At 37.0% G+C, this 20,460-nt stretch overlaps 1 protein-coding gene across 1 annotated transcript in view; it reads left to right on the top strand.

Moving 5' to 3' along the window:
- The window catches only part of VWF (von Willebrand factor), a 749,192-nt gene that overhangs the window by 597,160 nt on the left and 131,572 nt on the right, over window positions 1–20,460 (top strand). The window contains exons 40-43 of the mRNA XM_044087471.1: window positions 1,205–1,279; window positions 1,966–2,070; window positions 9,738–9,943; window positions 19,183–19,332. Of these exons, the coding sequence (XP_043943406.1) occupies window positions 1,205–1,279; window positions 1,966–2,070; window positions 9,738–9,943; window positions 19,183–19,332 (536 nt within the window). The remainder of the gene's footprint in view (window positions 1–1,204; window positions 1,280–1,965; window positions 2,071–9,737; window positions 9,944–19,182; window positions 19,333–20,460) is intronic.

Below are 20,460 nucleotides of genomic sequence, written 5' to 3'. Positions count from 1 at the left end.
AGATTTTGGGATTTTGAGCAAGCAACATAGACCCATATATATGTATATATATATATATATATATATATATATATATATATATATATATATATATATATATATATATATACATTTATTTATAAAATCTAGAAACCAGCTCCCTCACACCATCAGCTAATTATATGTACTAACTAGGAGATTGCACAATCCCCAGGGAAAGGGAATATTCTCCTACATGAGGATTGTCAGTCTCATGCATGTTGACCATTTTTAGTCAAGCAAATGGAGTTGACCACACAAATGTTGACATAGCTAGTCTTTCAGCAAGCTACCCCAAACCCATGTATGTATTTGCATGTGTGTTTGTGTGTGTGTGTGTGTGTGTGTGTGTGTGTGTGTGTGTGTGTGTGTGTGTGTGTGTGTGTGTGTGTGTGTGTATGTGTGGGTGTGTGTGTGCATGTGTATTTGTGTGCATGGGTGTTTGTGTGTGTGTGTGTGTGTGTGTGTGTGTGTGTGTGTGTGTGTGTGTGTGTGTGTGTGTGTGTGTGTGTGTGTGTTTTTTTTTTTTTTTGCATTTGGAGTATAGGAATGGAGAGGCAGTGTATGGCTGGCTGAAGCTATAATGCTTTATTTTCAAACTTTGACAGTCTTGAGTATAGCTGCAACCCAACTAAACTTTTGTAAAATTTTAGATGTGGAATCAGGCTTTACAATTCTTCTTGTTCATGTTTGACATTTGACAACAATTTGCTGCTGAAAATGTGTTTAACTTCTCTAATTCTAAGTCATTTAAGTAGTTTCTTGGCTTTTTAAGGAATGATGCTTCAAATGCAGTATCATTTTTATGTAACCTCACAGATGTCAGCTTGTAATGTATTTATTGGGCCTAATACCACTTCAAAAATTGCATTGACTGGAAGTAGTATATAAGAAAGATTTTAGAGACGTAGAATTAATTTCCTCACCTAATAGGAAGGTTAAGGCTATGGTTCAGATATCTTCAGGAGCTCCACTACAGCATGTACAGAAGAGGAAGAAGAAGAGTCTTTTCATCTTTGAGTATTTAAATGCTTCAGGGCCTGTGGATCCTATGGATTAGATTTCAATCAATTATATAACACGTGTTGATGCTAATACATGCTTTCTGACTGCATTTATCATTTTTATTTCTGTTGGTAAATAAGCATTATTTATTTTATTGTTTATTTTCTCTAAATAATTCTAGCTCCAGTCTGCGCAGAATGTGAGATTCCTCGGTTGCGTAAAACATCTGATCAGTGCTGTTCTGAGTATGAGTGCTGTAAGTCCTTTTATAATCAAATAATATCATATGTTCTTCCAGTCACATGCAGGGCAAATCTGTTTATACAGCATTGCTCCACTTTTTCATAAACCTTAGCATATGTATAATATATCCTTCCTGACATAATGAATGCACCTTATTTTTATTTTTGTAAGTAGCACCATTTTTACATTTGCTTTTTATTTTCACTGCTGGTCATGCAACTACATTTGTAACTGTTGCTTATGGCTTGACACATGATAGAAGAAAAGCTGTCTGATTGTTGTTATTAATATCTATTTGTATTTCGTAAAAGTATCTTAACTTAGTGGTTTACCCTTTACTAAAGTCATTATCAGTTAAATACATGCATAAAAAGTTCTGGTGGTTTTATATCATATCAGACTTTGAAAAAAAGTACTATTTGAAATTGAAATCAAATTGTTGATGAGACAGCAGCTTTACACTCCCTTTTGAATGGCTTACAAATACTTGAAAGTAGCAGAATGTAGCTGCATGTTTTATTAAAGTGAAGCTACTTGTAATACTGAACGTCAAGTTTGAAGTTGATGTGATGCACTGAACTAGAGAAAAGTGAGTTTGTCTTAAAATGTCCAGTACATTTTCAGTAAGTAAAAATGTACAAGCTGACTACACTTAGATTTTTATGACCATCTGCATATGATTGTCCTTTTTTCCTTTAGTATGTGATCTGGCATCATGTCATCTTCCTCCCATACCTCACTGTGAAGATGGTCTTAGTCCAGTCTTGTTGAATCCAGGAGAGTGCAAGTCGACTTACGGCTGTGGTAAGTTATGCCAGAAAGAGGATAACAGTGCAGATCTCTAAGTAAAGCTACATGGTGCACATTAGCACCTGTCTTCTAAATTAGTAGAAAAGAAATAGACAACAGTGGTCAAGTAAAGCAAAATGTAATAATTTGACATCGAAATGTATTTATTTGAAATCCAGTATAAATGTCTAGCTCATTAAACAGGTAATTTGCTGTTTTCATTTGTGGTGGGTTATTTTACACAGAAGGGCTTACCAAGCAGTACACTGAGTCGGAATACCGGTTTTAGCATCTTTGCATCTCCCATCAAAACACTACTTTGGCTGTTCATAACTATTTTAAATATCATGGAATCCTGCTTTCTTGAATTAAAGTATATTGTTCATGTTCTGAAGCAACTGTAAGTAAAAACCATGCAGATGGATCTTACCTGATTACCATATACAATCCCAAATTATACAGTTTTTGATGCAAAAGGTGGGTTGTTTTTACATTTTATTTTTGTTGATAAGGATTCTCCACTGAAAATCTTATTGGAACTGAAAACCCCTACCATGACATCATGAAAGACTGACCCCACGGTGCTTTACTACTTAAGTTCATGCAAAATCTACTGTATTTTTAATGTTAAATATATCAGTAAGAATTTCTTATTTCCTACAAAGATAAATTATAAAGTATGTCTTCAGGTGAAATACCTTACATTGAAAATGAACACTTGATACTATAATAATGAAATCACAATTAAAGTATGAACCTGCTATTCTAAAGAAGTGAGTTATTTTTGCTTACTAAGTAAGCTTTGCAGACCTATTGCTCAATAGATAATGAGGCATCATTTTTGAATGTGGTTATATAGAAAAACTGAGTAAATAATGAAACTAAAATAATGAAACAACACTATTGTTTTCATTTTTTTATAATCATTTGTAGTTTTAACATGGGGAGTATAACTGGGAAAGAAATTAATTGTAAAACAAATATACTTCATAATATGGCTGGTATACTTTAACAGCAGAACTTCCGCAGAGTCAAAATGCCTTCTAACATCCAAGGCCAGCAAACTGTAATTTAGACATTTTTGATTAATTTATGCAAAAGATTGATGTAAAATAAATTCAAATATGTTTTTGAATGTATAATGGATTAGGCTAGGAAAAGACAACTTGTAATATGTAGCTTCACCCTCATGTTGGGAGGGTGGCCTAATAGTTAAGGTGTTTGCCTTACAAACACAAGGTACAGGGTTTGAGTCTCACAGGGTATAATTGGCTAGGCTTAAAATGGCTCGCAAGGGCAGTTAGCCTAGTACTAATCTATGAACCTATGAACCTAATGACCAAACAAAGCCAACCATAGGTAAATCAGCATTACACATACCTAGCCATGGGATATTGCTATTATACAATGACATTATTTAAGAAAAATGTTACTTACTTTCCTTAAGTAATGACCTTATATAATGGCACCATGATGTTGTTTTGCATTTTTCTCCAGTATCATGGGGCTTTCTTGATGTACTGCACATGCATATGGAACTTCCATTTCCAAACTTACACAGTGCATCTGTGCTGTGGAAACAATGGAGAAAGGAAGATCTCTGTTGCTTTTTTTGTTTGTTTTTAATAAAAAAAAAATGAAATCCAGAGACTTCAAACATATGAGAGAAAAGGGACAGAGAAAATATAAGGAAAATCAGGTACATTTCTCTAGTTTTGCATGACATACTTAATTAGCTTTGTATTTTCTCTGTCCCGTCACTCTCGTTCTTTTGAAGTCTCCAGATTTCTAAGTTTATCTTTTTTTTTAAAAAAAATTAAAGAAAACTATAATTTCCATAGCATATATTAATAGAAGAAAGTCCAGATGACAGGACTTTTTTCTATCGGTATATGCTCGATTTACAACAGGCATGCTGGTTGGGCTGACCAATCATCGTGCTCATTTTTCAATGTTAATGGCCAGTCTTTGTATAATAGTCAACTGACACAAGTTTAATCTAGAATGTGAAAAAAAAAAACACCTAAATAGGGGAATTGCACACAGTCTATGTCTGTGATGAGCATCAGTATCTTCATTCATTCATGCATTTATTCATTCATTTATTCATTCATTTTTTTTTTTAGATCAGTTTATGCTGTTCAGGACCACTTTCAACAATGAATGAATATCAGCAAAATTCATTTCAAACATTTGTTTTTGAGCTGAAAACTTTTTTTATAAATATGACAATAGATCAGAGAGTGGAGATGTAGAAAGGAAGAAAACCGAAATGAAGAAGTATATATAGTAATATTACTAAAATTACTGAAAAAAGAATAAAAAGCAAAAAGTACATTTTAGTCATGTTTATCTTGCAAATAATCTGAATAAAAAAATAACTTCTGTTACAGTCTTGAATATTTCAGTAATGTGAATTAAAATATACATGATTTATTTGTATACCTTAACTATGCAAGAAGAGAAAAAAGCAACATGCCTGCATTGCATAATTAATATATATTCAATATGCATCTAATGATCAGAAAACATAAAAGAGTTAAGATGGAGGTGAATACAACTGTCATGTGATGTCCACTGTATCCCATGTCCAGTGTATCAGTTTAACATGGTCACTTTTAGATGCTGCTAAGAATCGAACATGTATTTCACTGTTAAGAGTATGGATGTTTTAATTTTCCAACAACATATAGCAACTCATCACTAAAAAGGCCAGATATTACTCAGTATATCAAAGAGCCTAATATAAACAATCTTTTGTGTCCTCATTTATATGATAAGGATTCAGATTTTTCCAGCCCTATTTTTGGATTATCTCCAAATGTACTTCATCAGGAAAAGATTCCTGTAAGAAAATTCATTGTTGTGTAGTAAAAGTTTTCATGGATTTTTCCTGGCACTATTCCAGATTCTCATAAGATACTGCAATAAAAACATTACTTTTTTTTTCTTTTTTGCAATTTTTGCCCCTACTGCCTGCTGACCGTGAGACCATCTCTCAGTCTATTAGCACATTCATTCTCATCACCAGGCAAAAGTCGATCAGGAGAGCACAGCTATTGGGGTGGTTTGAAGTTCTTTTCCTTGCTTTACCTTGGCCTTAACCATGTACACATAGTGAGATGCAGTGAAGGGATGACCACAGAGGGTATCACATCACTTTCATGGGTGTCTTTCCTTTCAAACAGCCCTGCCCTTTGACTAGCATCATGAGCAGGGGATTCTTCTGTTTCCACCACAGAAATTACACTGCTCTGTGAGCTACTAACTGCACACAAACAATACCCACCCCAGAAGAGACAGGCAGGTCACACTCCCCTTCACTCTGTCCAGTCTAGCATGGTTTCATACCAGGGCAGTTAATTGAAACTTTGTTGCCTAGAGTGCAGTCAAAACTCCATGTCTTTGCACAATAGGCCCAGGTGGAAAACATATAGTCGTTATACTGCAGTGATATAAAATACACAACTCTAGCAAAAACAGCCATCTGACACTTAGGAAGACATTATTTTTCCATATTTTTTCATCACAGATAATGCTGAAGAAATAAAGGCATTAATAGAAAAGAAAATAAACATGTGTAAGATCAGTTATTACACACACACACACACACACACACACACACACACACACACACACACACACACACACACACACACTCACATTTCCAGCAGCACATAGCAGGCAGTTTGCTTCAGATACAATGTTTGCATATATTACTATCATGATTATGTTATGCATTGAAAGCACCTCACAAAATAAGCAATAGCATATAGTACAAGGCACTTTGCACTGTGATATCCATGTGTAAATTGTTGTTACCCTGAGAGTTATCATCAAGGAAAACTATCATTTACCCACCATAATGAATAAGATGGACTTGCCTTGTTGCATTATGCCAAATGTAAATTAGTGATCAGGTGAAACAGATGAGCATAATTAAATTAAATTAATACCAGAAACAAAAGCAAACCAATGCAAAAATAAACAATCAAAGTGGACACATTTCATAATGCTGATGTATAAACAATATTTGGTAGGCTGTATTATTCTTAAATGCATTTACTTAAAAAGGTATGTGATATACCCTTGCTCATAAACCATTCAATGAAATAAGCCACGCTTTGGTCATATAAACCATTCAATGAAATAAGGCACGTGATAAAGCTTTGGTCATATAAACCATTCAATGAAATAAGGCACGTGATAAAGCTTTGGTCATATAAACCATTCAATGAAATAAGGCACGTGACAAAGCTTTGCTCACATGTTACTAACAGGTTAGGAAGATTCTGTATTTTTCTTGGCATGTATATGATTTACTACAGCACAGCTGCCTGAAGTCTGCTTAACTAATGAATTAAAGTTTTATACTACAATATACTCTGTCAGCTTAAAAATCCAGAGAATAAAATATTTTTTTTTTCAGTTCCACTATAAAAGTCACATTTCTTTTTTATTATGGTTAAAGATATAATGAATGAACACAACTGATTAAAGTTTCAACCCAACAAGAAATATAGCACAACTGTTTCCCAAGTAAGGGGCAAGTCCTTCCACCCCTTTAAATGCTTATGCAACCACAACTGTGGAGAAAAGAGAAATCTTAAAAAAAAAAAAAAAAAAAGCACTGACTCACTCACTTCTACTGCTGAAATAAAATCATCATCAGCAATGATTCCCTATGAAGAAAAGCACTCACTTAACTACAAGTCATCCAGTTGTAATGAACATGTTACAACCAACCTCATCTACCTTGCACTTAAGCACCTTTATTAAATTAACAGTCACAACTTTATTATCATTTTTTCGTTATTGTTTTGCCTGTACACCTTCTGACCACCAGGTTGTCCCATCTGTGCTCTTGCTTGTTTGCTTCCTGATGGGAAGAATCACCTCCACATCCACCAGGGTGGCTCTTCTGTGACAGCTGTCAAGAAGGCAGCCATGAGGGTTGATCTGTCCTTATCAGAATCCCAGCAATAAGGATATTTGTATTTTAACATAAACACCTAAATGGAGTACCACATGACCCCGAATGACTGCAGGAGCCCATTGCCATCCTCACTGCACATGCACCCTCCCATACACCTATGTACTGCACATGCACATTCCCATACACCTATGTACTGCACATGCACATTCCCATACACCTATGTACTGCACATGCACATTCCCATACACCTATGTACTGCACATGCACACTCCCATACACCTATGAACTACACCTACACACTCCCATACACCTATGTGCTGCACATGCACCCTCCTGTACACCTATGTACTGCACATGCACCCTCCCATACACCTATGTACTGCATGCCCTCCCATACATTCCCATACACCTATGTACTGCACATGCACACACTCAGACACCTATGTACTGCACATGCACCCTCCCATACACCTATGTACTGCACATGCACCCTCCCATACACCTATGTACTGCACATGCACCCTCCCATACACCTATGTACTGCACATGCACATTCCCATACACCTATGAACTACACCTACACACCTCAGACACCTATGTACTGCACATGCACACTCCCATACACCTATGAACTACACCTACACACTCCCATACACCTATGTGCTGCACATGCACCCTCCTGTACACCTATGTACTGCACATGCACCCTCCCATACACCTATGTACTGCACATGCACCCTCCCATACACCTATGTACTGCACATGCACCCTCCCATACACCTATGTACTGCACATGCACATTCCCATACACCTATGAACTACACCTACACACTCCCGTACACCTATGTACTGCACATGCACCCTCCCATACACCTATGAACTACACCTACACACTCCCATACACCTATGTGCTGCACATGCACCCTCCTGTACACCTATGTACTGCACATGCACCCTCCCATACACCTATGTACTGCACATGCACCCTCCCATACACCTATGTACTGCACATGCACCCTCCCATACACCTATGTACTGCACATGCACATTCCCATACACCTATGAACTACACCTACACACTCCCGTACACCTATGTACTGCACATGCACCCTCCCATACACCTATGTACTGCACATGCACCCTCCCATACACCTATGTACTGCACATGCACCCTCCCATACACCTATGTACTGCACATGCACATTCCCATACACCTATGTACTGCACATGCACACTCCCATACACCTATGTACTGCACATGCACATTCCCATACACCTATGTACTGCACATGCACACTCCCATACACCTATGAACTACACCTACACACTCCCGTACACCTATGTACTGCACATGCACCCTCCCATACACCTATGTACTGCACATGCACACTCCTGTACACCTATGTGCTGCACATGCACACTCCAATACACCTATGTTCTGCACATACGCACTCCCATACACCTATGTTCTGCACATGCACACTCCCATACACCTATGTACTACACATTCACACTCCCATATACCTATGTTCTGCACATACATACTTCCATACACCTATGTTCTGCACATACACACTCCCATACACCTATGTTCTGCACATGCACACTCCCATAAACCTATATACTGCACATGCACACTCCCATACACCTATGTTAAAAATGCCTTCACCAGCCAGCAGCTTGGTGAATAACAAACATGCCCCCAATTCACAGACATACACCCTTCCATCAAATGGCTGTTATAACCTGCAGCTGGCTCCTCCTCCTTCTCCCAAGGAGAGACACTACCATCCTCCCTGCCAGCTTCATCATGTATCCATGATATAGTCAGGGCTTTGTCCCTGTATGCCACCATCTTTAATTGAGCAGTTTAATTATCGGATGTGGTTTGAACATCTAGCTTCTATATCTTGTGCTGTTGTAAATTATCCAATGATCATCTGTACTAGGATTTAAGGAAAAAAAGTGTTTGTGTGTGTGTGTGTGTGTGTGTGTGTGTGTGTGTGTGTGTGTGTGTGTGTGTGTGTGTGCGTGTGCGTGTGCGTGTGTGTGTGTGTGTGTGTCTGGTACAGGCTGTTTGTCACTCCATCTTAATGTTTAGGTTTTTTGTGTGTGTGTGTGTGTGTGTGTGTGTGTGTGTGTGTGTGTGTGTGTGTGTGTGTGTGTGTGTGTGAGTGTCTGGTACAGGCTATTTGTCACTCCATCTTAATGTTTAGGTTTTCTATGTTTGTGTGTGTGTGTGTGTGTCTGGTACAGGCTGTTTGTCACTCCAACTTAATGTTTAGGTTTTTTATGTTTGTGTGTGTGTGTGTGTGTGTGTGTGTGTGTGTGTGTGTGTGTGTGTGTGTGTGTGTGTGTGTGTGTGTGTGTCTTTGCATTTGAGCATGTGTGTGTGTATGTGTGTGTGTGTGTGTGTGTGTGTGTGTGTGTGTGATATGAGACAGAGAGAGAGAGAGAGAGAGTGGTGTGTGTGAATGGAGTGTGTGTGTGTGTGTGTGTGTGTGTGTGTGTGTGTGTGTGTGTGTGTGTGTGTGTGTGTGTGTGTGTGTGTGTGTGATTTGGGTCATCTGTCACCCCATCTAAAAGTTTAGGCTTTTATATGTTTGTGTGTGTGTGTGTGTGTGTGTGTGTGTGTGTGTGTGTGTGTGTGTGTGTGTGTGTGTCTGTCTGTCTGTCTGTCTGCATGGCTGTGTACTTATTTATATGTGCATATGTATTTTTAATAACTGTTTTCTTGCATTTCAAGCTTGCAAGAGAGAAACCTGTCCTCTGGAAAGTCCTCCTCTATGCCCACACTACAAGACACTGAAGACTATGAAAACGCAGTGCTGTGACAAGTATGAGTGTGTTTGTAACTGCATCAACTCCACCGTTACCTGTCCAACAGGCTATCAGTCTGACTCAACAATGAATGACTGTGGCTGTATAACAACCCGCTGCATTCCTGAAAAGGTAAGAAACCCAATCAAGTTTTGTGTGAACAGATTTCTTTGTCATTACTGAAAACAGAAACAGGAATTACCAGAGACCAATTGTTAAAGAAAGAAATGAGCAATGAATGTATCTGCCTCAAGATTATATAATTAGGCTAAGAAAGTTATCAGGATGACTAGTATTTCAGACCTAGTGTTACATAAACTTTATTGATTTTCAGTCAGCCTGCTACCAATATGAACCTTAAAAAACTTAACTAAATTTTGTGTCACTGGTGAAATGTATTCTATGCATTGATACAAGTTCACGGATTATAGCAGAATTTATTCATGAAGGCCCATCTTGAATATAAAAATATAAGGCTTATGCATTTTTGTTATTAGCAGGACCATAGGTCAGCTACCAGCTTGAGCTCTTACCTTTTCTTTATGTGAATAGAGTAACTGTGGCATCCATTCACCCAATGTCTAACTTGCAATCCATCTTGATTTAAGTTCCTCCTGCTTTTCTGGTAATTATCCAAATGAAGCTTTTGTTACAAACAATGCTATAACTGACAATGGGCATGTTTTACTAGCTGAATTGAGTACATTCATCTAGATGTTGATAATGCACTCTGTAAAGTAGAGTTCCATAGTTTACAAAGTCAGATATAACAATAAATGAGTCTTATTCTGCCCAGAATGTACATGTGTGCGTGTGTGTGTGTGTGTGTGTGTGTGTGTGTGTGTGTGTGTGTGTGTGTGTGTGTGTGTGTGTGTGTGTGTGTGTGTGTGTATGTATGTATATATGTGTGTAAGAGGGAGGGGATCTTTTTCCTCAGTATATTTTAACTCTACGTATTTACTACTGAGGTCATTCCTCAACAAGTAAGTGAAAAAGACATGAGGCAAATGTTCAGCTTAATGACTGTAGAACGCTGGTATTTATTCAAATGCTGCACATGCAGAATCTAAAGAAATACTTCTTGTGCAGATAGTCAGCTCAGTCTGCTCTCATTTTTCATTATATTTCTGTTTTATGATGAGCAGTATAGATAGTTGAATTACCCTTCCATATGCTCTAGATGATTGTCACTGTTGAAGTGACACCCCAACCCCATGTGTGAGAATGGGAAGGGGTGTTGAGGATGGATGGAGGGGTGTATGTGGTTTTATTTGTCATAGGTCAGATATAGCTCTAAAATCCTTTGCATTTTTGTAGCTATCTGTCAATTAATTGAAGCTTTGGAAGTGCCTCATTGGTGAAATGAGCCAGATTAGTCCTACTCGTCTGACTTGTGCTCTTAGCAGAATATGGCTTGTATTCATGGAAAGGGATGTGATTTATGAAGCTGCGGCATGATTAAACTCTGTAGGCTGGAGCACCCAAACATTCGAGTAAATCGTTTGCCAGCACTGGTGAAACTGATTTTTAATCCATATTGCTATTAAAGCAGCTCTTAAACCAGTGAGGCCAGTCCTACACATACTACTTATTGGTGGCCTTTGAAGACTGCAGACTGATTTTGAAAGTTCTGAAAAATGGACCAAACCTGCAGAAATGAATAACCAAAAAGCAGAAGCAATGCAGTTGTTATATCTGTTACAGGAATCATGTTCATATGAAGAATATATCCAAAAAATTAAAGCTTTAATTCCACTAGTTAAGTGCTTTCATCCTTCAACAAGACTTCGTTAGAATAAGTGTAAATCTCATTTCACACACTTATAAATAGGCAGTTAGTCATGTGGTTTAGTCATGTGACTGTTAAAGATCACCACTTAGATCACTTAATACTAAATCTCAAACTAAGTGTAAATAAAAGAAGAAATGAGTATCAATAAAAAATAGAATAACACATCGATATTGAAATAGAGTCTACAAATATTGTTAAAAATGTTATTTAAAAGGATGATACAATAATCAGTATGATTTTTGAATAAAGCCATAAAGTTAACAAGCATTGTTTCACTTTTCCCCATGCACCCAAAACTGCATGTGGAAAAATAGTGTAGAAATTACAGTTTAGATGCTTGTATTTTCCAAACACATCTGTTAGATATTTTATCATTCATCCCAGGGGGTGTATCAGTATGTAACTTAATCTGCCATAAAAGTTCTTTATATTCATACTTAGACATCCCCTTGGGTTTTATAAAGAACTTGTTCAATGATACAAAAATTAAATTTCTTATACTCCTGACATTCCAAAGTATGCTTATACAATGCATTGTTTCCTTTCTTTCCCAAATTTCATTCAAGTGTTTATATAGCTTTCTGTAAGGCTTCTTCTGATTTTCCCCATATAAAACAATTGGCAGAGGTCACACAAAGCTATATAAATGACTCTTACTATCAAACAACAATACCTTTTTTTAATCCCAAATGTATGCTAAGATGTTTTTAATTTTAAACTATTACCTTCATAAATATTATTGCATATTTCCATTAAGGGCTCTACTGTTAGAATGTGCCTGCATATTTTTCTATAATCTTTCCTTTATGTTTTGGTGTCTATTAAACACAAAGTTGGGATTCTCTCCTAAAATGCATCTAATATCACTAAAACATTCAAAAACATTCCAATTGCTTTTCAAAAGTGACTGCAGCAAGTTACTGTCAACACTGTGATCTTTTATAATCTTCACTGTTATTAGTGACCAAACTATTTTTAGTGAGTTATTTTCCTAAAATACTTGGGAATTTATCTTTCCTCCCTCTCCAGATCTCTTACTTCTCCTCCTGGGTAGCATCTGTTCTTAAAAATATCAATAAGACAGTTAGTTTTTTTTCTGGGTCAGAATCTAAAGAAATACTTCTTGCAATTCTGGCCATCCATCCTTTTATGACATTCTATTTTTACCTTGCAGGATGACAAATTCTAAAGTGCAAATAATTGTTGGAAAAAAGCATGCTTCCTGTAAATAGTTGATATTAAGCACCCATTGATAAAATCCTTAACATTTTAGAATAAGCAAATATGAATTTTAAGAAACCAGTTGCACTTTGAAAATAATCAATAAAATGTAATAAAGTATCTTCTCTACTGTTATGCAAACTGTTACTAGTTACAAGACTACAACTAAAACAAAAAGCCGCTAAAGCTTAGACTCTGGTTACACACTTTTAATACTTTGAAGCGTTTAAAAACTTTTTTAACAACGCTTTTCATCCAACCTAATGGTTGAACATCCTCAGAAATGAAAGACAAACATTAACAACCTGTTTCCGAAATATATATATATAGAGTATCATAATTGGTAAGCCCGGCAAAACTCAAATTACAATGCTCAGTACTGTTCCTAATCCAACCATCAATCCATCCACATCCTCTTTTCCCATTTTTTTGCTCTTAGGTTTGGAGTGTCACTTCAACAGTGGCAATTATCTAGAACAAAGGTTCACACCACTGGGAGGCTAGCCCTGCCATGGCTGTTCTTCTATACCACACATTCACAAGCACAGTCAAACCTATGGCCAGTTAAGAATGTCCAGTCCACTTTCTGCATGATTGGGATGTGGGAGAAAATTGGACCACCCACAGGAAACCCATGCAAACACAAGAAGGACATGCAGATGCCACTCAGAAGGCACCCCCAGCCAAGAATAGAACCTGAGAACCTCTTGCTGGGAGGTAACAACACTATCTGCTGTGCCACCATTCCAAATCACAGAAATATAATCAAGGAACATTTGGTATGCCACTATGTGATTCATAACATTTGAATTCAACACATGCTGTTATTCTCATGACAACATAGTAATGCTAGCATAGATGGGGTCACAAGATGCCCCATCATAACCTCAGTCATCTCTTTGAAATATTCCCCCTCAAAGCGGATGAAATTATTTTATGTAACCTCAGCAAAACTAGTAATCATGTTCATCTAATTATTTGTTAACCTGCTGTACTTCACTAATATTCCATTCAACCTCTTTAATCCATTCCCATAGGGGATGCATGTAAACAAATCTACCACATCTATGGTAAATAAAACACACTCTTTGTGAAATAATTCCTCATTAGTACTAGCCAGGAAATCCCAAGAGTCTTTAACAATGTGTAAATGTTTATCATAAAAATCATAAGGACTTATCCGCATGAACTGCCAATAAGTATGTTTTGGATCCTGGGGTTGCCACCACAAGATATAAGGGTGGATCCCTCACATTTTTATATGTTTTTCTAGTATATAATTTCAGCTTACTGATTATCTCAATTAAATCAGTTTTTGTCAAAGGTATAAGGTAAAACCTCTTTAAAAAAAAGTTTAGAATGTTTTTCGTCCAACTCAAAGCCATGGTAGTTAAAAATGTTAAAATCTTTACAAGTGTAGGTTACCCCATCCTCTGCCTCACAAATGTAATTAGTACACTGTGACTCGTTCTTAATATCAATGTCCATCTTATTTTTATTATTTGTATCATTGTCAAACGACATCTCTTTATTGTAACAGGCACTCATAACACATTGTGATTGTATTGCTTCAGGTGTTTGAGGTTAATACTCAAATGACTAATTGAATATTTATTAGTCTGTGGAATGAGTTGAAGGATAAAAACACTTAACTTGAAGAATTAAAAAAGATCATTTTTTCCGGATATATTCTTCATGTGGACATGGTTCCTGTAACAGATAAAGCACCTGCATTGCTTCTGTTTTTGATTTTGAAAGTTGGTTGGATTACAAGCTTTAAACCTGTTGGGTTGCTGGTTTTAGCTTGAAGAAAGACCTAGGAAACCTTCCTTTAACAAGTCTTTGGCTGTGCAGTGTTGTATAAGAAATGTACTGATTTTTTAGCATGAGCTGAAAGACATTTACTGTTTCTTCCAAGGCCAGGCAGGTACTTAAAAATAGCTACATTAGCATCTAAGATGGAATCTGACACATTTGTATGAAAAGTAGATGCACCTATCTACACGCATCTTCAAGCACAGTTCCAATAGATAAAACACTAAAGGGGATGCCTACTAGTAAAGTGTACCTACTAGTAACATGGTACCTACTAGTAAAGGGTAACTGCTAGTAAGGGGGTGCCCACTAGTAAAGGGTACCTACTAGTACTGGGGTGCCTACTAGTAAGGGGATGCCTACTAGTAAAGGTACCTACTAGTAACATGGTACCTACTAGTAAAGGGTAACTGCTAGTAAGGGGGTGCCCACTAGTAAAGGGTACCTACTAGTATCGAGGTGCCTACTAGTAAGGGGATGCCTACTAGTAAAGGGTACCTACTAGTAACGGGGTGCCTACTAATGAGCACCCAGCACTGTAGCACTACTTAACTCTTCCTTGCATGGAGAGTCAGGAGAAGACAGCAAAGCACGTTTAGATGTAAGTAATGACCCAATAAGACAGGGGCTGAAGGCATTTACCTCTGTATTGTCCAGTTCTCTAGTCATTTTCCTTAGGATCCTGCTACTGAAATATGTAAGTTATGTGAACCATCACAAACGATACGAGTTAATAATGAAATAGTCTGAAGATACCAAAACTAAGAATGGCAATGAAACAGGGAGACCCGACTAAATACGTTACAACACTTACAACTTAACAAAAATCATGATGGCTGTGTTACAGGAAAGCCTGCTAGAGATAATAACTTCTAGTTAATAGCTTCTCTGCATGAACATGGTGGCAGAAGCTTTTCATACTATTGGGCTGATGAGCTGCAGCCCCTCCATTTCCTGCCTCTGCAGCACTTTTGTCACTATTCATTTAAATGATGTATTAACTATAGTAAATGTATGTCTTGCAGTTTGCACTTACTGATGATATGTTTTTTATTTGCTGCATGCATGCATGGCCAAGGTATGTAGCCAGATAAGTGCTGGGCTGTGTTTTCAAACAGCCCAATAAATACAAAGACTTTTCCTTAGACTTTTGGTCTTTTTCACGTTTTTCACCTCCTCCTCCCACCATAATAGTAATATGAAGAACAGCATCCAGGTAAAAAAATGATTTCTGATTGGCTGGCGTGCCAGTCATTAGAATCCTGTCCAGCCTCACTTCCTACTACAGTTATGCATGAGCTCGCATGTGAACATTATTTTTCCATTGACTTGCTTTTCTGATTGAAACTGTAACCTTTACATTTGCATTTAGTGGGAGTACACACGTTTTAAGACACTAATTTAGTGGGAGTACACACGTTTTAAGACACTAATTTAGTGGGAGTACACACGTTTTAAGACACTAATTTAGTGGGAGTACACACGTTTTAAGACACTAATTTAGTGGGAGTACACACATTTTAAGACACTAATTTAGTGGGAGTAAGACACTAATTTAGTGGGAGTACACACGTTTTAAGACACTAATTTAGTGGGAGTACACACGTTTTAAGACACTACTGCAGTTAGTAACAACTCTGAACCCTACAGGACTTTTCACTTCTGCTTCATTGGTGTAGCTGTTAGTACCATACTCAGCTTATTCTTAATAGCTCCTTTTCAGATGTTTTCACTTGCGGGCTTAGTTTGCATGCAGTGCTTATGCCTATTTTATATTTCTAGTGTTTCCAGTCCTGATGAATGTACTTCAAATGCAGGAGGGGTACAAGAGGATGAAAGCAGGCTCATGCCTAATTTAGATATGGTAGATGATTGGAAAAGAGGTGGGAAGTTTGAATCATGGACTGAGAAGATTATGGCTTATATTACTGAGCGGCTAACATACATAGCCCACAGTAGATTAGCTGCTCTGTACTACCCTTGGGATATGTTTGTTTTAAGCAACAAAAACTGCAGGATAACTGCTTAGCAAATGGCAAAGGCAACATTTATTTTCTTTTTATTTGTATAGTCATGTATTGCATTGTGCAGTATAACAACTTATTTGCCTGATATTAAATATATGTAATATGATTGTTGTGACTCAGCAGTGAGGCAGGCTCAAGAGGAATGCATGTGTATGTTATGTTTTAGTATAAAATCAGCAAGGGATATAACAAAAAGAAAAGTATATATATATATATATATATATATATATATATATATATCTATATATATATATATATATATATATATATATATATATACTATTTGCAGGTGTGGCTGGAATGGGATGTAATGGAATTTCTGTTATTGTGTGCAGCATTCAGATGCTATTGTTGGAAACAAGCTGAAAGGTATTACTATAAGCAGTGCAATTGTTGATTATTGTAGTAGTTTCGGAGTGCTCTTAGAAATAAGCTGAAGTTTATTATGAGGTCACATTTCTTGAATTTGGTCAGTCATAATATTTTCTGTGTCACAGTGTTATTGTGGTTTCTGGGAGGTGGAAAGGGTTGTTACTTTTTTGTGGTACTGTATAAAATGCTTTTACAAATTACTGTAGGCAGCTCTTCCTGCATTTGGCATATGATCTCATATCCTTGTCAATTAAGGATGGAAGAAATAAAGCTACTTATGATGTGCGTTGGTGTAGGACATCTTACTTACCTGACAGTACTAAACTCTGCTCAAAGGTGACCTCATCATGTTGTAGCCCTTCTGTATTCACATTAGCTCGTCTACTCCGTTGTTTCTCATAGCTCTCAACTTGGTTTGTAGTCACTAGATGCTCCTGGATGATGACAGAAGCCTAAAAGTCGGGGGCAAAAAATGTAGTTGCAGTTTAAACAAGAGGGTTATTTCTGGGGATATGAAGAGAGGGCAAAATGAGAAACAGTCTTCTAGCTTATACTGTATGTAGCCAGTGAAGACTTAAGAAATAACCACATGAATTACTTTCTGTGTTTAAGTACAATTCCATAAGGTTCTGGTGATAGCTTAATCTGCATCACAGGTTAGACATCTGAGTCTTTTGGGCAAAAAAAGTTTCACATAACTCAATTTATCCAGACTTCTTGCTTTAACATTCACAAAGAACTCAAACATCTGACTTGCACTGTCCATGCATTTCTCAGCAATACCGTGAAAGATCCATAAAAACATGAGAACAGGTGCTCATAAATGTGTACTTTCTATTAGGAGCACAAAACATTGTTTAAAGTAATTCTGCCATATAATGGCTTCGACAGATTTGTTTGTTGTGCTCACCATGGTACGGGTCACAACATTGCTTCCTTAGTCTTATTATACAGGTCTTTTTGTGCGTATGCTTGAAAAAACAACATGCATTTTTCTCTTCCTGCGTGATGTCTGCATCAAGTTGTAGCTAAGCGATGTGTGGGATTATTGTAATATACTATGTACGGGGGTAATTTATATGCATTAAAAAGTCCATATCCACAGTATAATACATTTTCATTTGCATTCTGTTTCTGTATCTAATTTAAAACACACACTTGTACTTAATTTACTTACTTGTGCTCTTCTAAACGTACAGAAACATCTGGAATTCCTTTGCAAAATGAAAAAGAAGGCATTGAAGCTTTGTGTTCTTGTTTACTGCAAGTTGCTATGTTACACTGCATCTATCTATTTATACTACCACAAGTTCAGACATTATGCAGTGTGTAAATGCATGTAAATGCATGTGTATATGCCTGTGTGTAGGTATACATGTGCATACGTGTGTGTGTGTGTGTGTGTGTGTGTGTGTGTGTGTGTGTCTGTGTCTGTGTGTGTGTGTGTCTGTACGCATGCATATAAACATATATATATATATATATATATGTGTGTGTGTGTGTGTGTGTGTGTGTGTGTGTGTGTGTGTGTGTGTGTGTGTGTGTATATGTGTATATGTGTGTGTGTGTGTGTGTGTGTGTGTGTGTGTGTGTGTGTGTGTGTGTGTGCGTGTGTGTGTGTGTGTGTGTGTGTGTGTGTGTGTGTGTGTGTGTGTGTGTGTGTGTGTGTGTGTGTTTGTTTCTGTGTATGTGTACAGAGCAGGTTTAAGCATAGAGGACACTGGTGAACAAATTTAGAAGTAAAGTCTTGAAATATAAAAAAATAAAAAATTCAAAGATATTGATGACTGTGAGAATTATAATTGAGTAAAATCTAATCTGGGGTCATTCATCTCATTAAATGCCAAACGACAAAAAGTGTATGAAATATTCTTATATAACTGGACAACCAAAGCCTGGTTGTACTTCTCATATTTTTGTTGTGTCCTGTCCTTCAGACAGTGCATACCTGTAGCATGCAATAACCCCAAAAGGTGCCGTGTGTTTCTAACAACCAGTAGTGCTGTAAGTATCCGTTATCTTCTTTGTTCCCCCACATAGTTAGTAATAATAATAACAGTAAAGTATAAAACAAGCATTCATTATGCCGTATTCGTTGGAAATGCACAATTCTGATTTCATGTATGTTATTCTTTTGTGCTCAGGTCTGTGTCCGTCAAGATGTCACGTATCATGTCGGAAGCACCTGGGAAGAGAACTGTAAACAATGTACATGCACAAGTCGAGAAGATGAGGTCACAGGTCTTTATGTTGTTGAATGCATTCAAAAGCAATGCAATGAGATATGCCCAGTGGTAAGTTGGATTTACTTTTTTTTCAAAATATTGCACTATTACACATATTAGTGAATGTATTTGCTCTCATAGACAAAAAATGTACTATGTTTTCCAGAATCAGGAAAACAGCAGGGAAGTGTTCCCTCTATATTTACTTAAATTTCATTTTAATTTTTATTTTTTTTTTAAATTTGACTTACATGTTAATAACTGTATCAAAAAGACTCATTCAAAACTAGGGCTCCTTTACCGTAACAAGAAATTCCTTACCTCTGAAGCCAAGGTTACTCTTTCTTACCTATCTTCTATCCAATCTAATGTACAACTCTCAAATTCTCACAAATCTTAACTCAACACTCCTGACCAGACTCGAATCTACCTACAACAAGGTAGCTAGATTTGCTGGCCAAAAGCCTATAAATCCCATCACTGTCTCTCTCTAAAACACCTCTACTGGCTTGAATTACCCCACCAGCTTCTTCTCTCTCAGCTCCAGATCATCCATTCTATCCTACACCAACCTTCCTACTGCCCAGCACTATCCCCTCTCATCTCCCATTATTCTGCCTCCCGACCTCTCCGAAATTCTAACCAAGACCTACTACAAATCTACAAACCCAAGTCTAAATTTGGACATAACATGTACAGCTATCACCCCACTATTGACTGGAGTAGACTCCCAATAGAAATCAGGACCCTTACATATCCTAAACAATTTGACAGCCACCAAAGAGCATTTAAAATTCACTGTTCCTGCCACTGCACTCTCCCTCCTTAAACATCCCCTACTTCCCATAACTTAATCTACTTTCTGCCCTTAACTCACTCTTCTCACTAGCTTTCTCTAATCTTCCTTGACTACTCTTTCTACTATCTTCTAAAATCTATTAAGCTAATCACCTCAGAGAAACATACTATAGTAATTGTCTTGCCTTCATGCAACTACATTATGATAAAACTGGGTTTTTGTAACCACTTCCCCAAAAACTATACTCATCTTAATGACATATTTTCTTTTTATACATCTTGAAATAATTATGCTATACTCCTAATTATTGACACTGTATAACACTGTATTGCTACTTAATGCATTGTAATAATCCTATAATATTGCTGTTTAATGCTTATTTATAATGAAAATTGTAT

This window comes from Protopterus annectens, chromosome 11.part0 (assembly GCF_019279795.1).
Source record: "Protopterus annectens isolate FY-2018-M chromosome 11.part0, PAN1.0, whole genome shotgun sequence".
NCBI classification, from domain to species: Eukaryota; Metazoa; Chordata; order Ceratodontiformes; family Protopteridae; genus Protopterus; species Protopterus annectens.
Note: the sequence above shows the minus strand (reverse complement) of the source record. Positions and strands in the feature narration are given on the sequence as shown.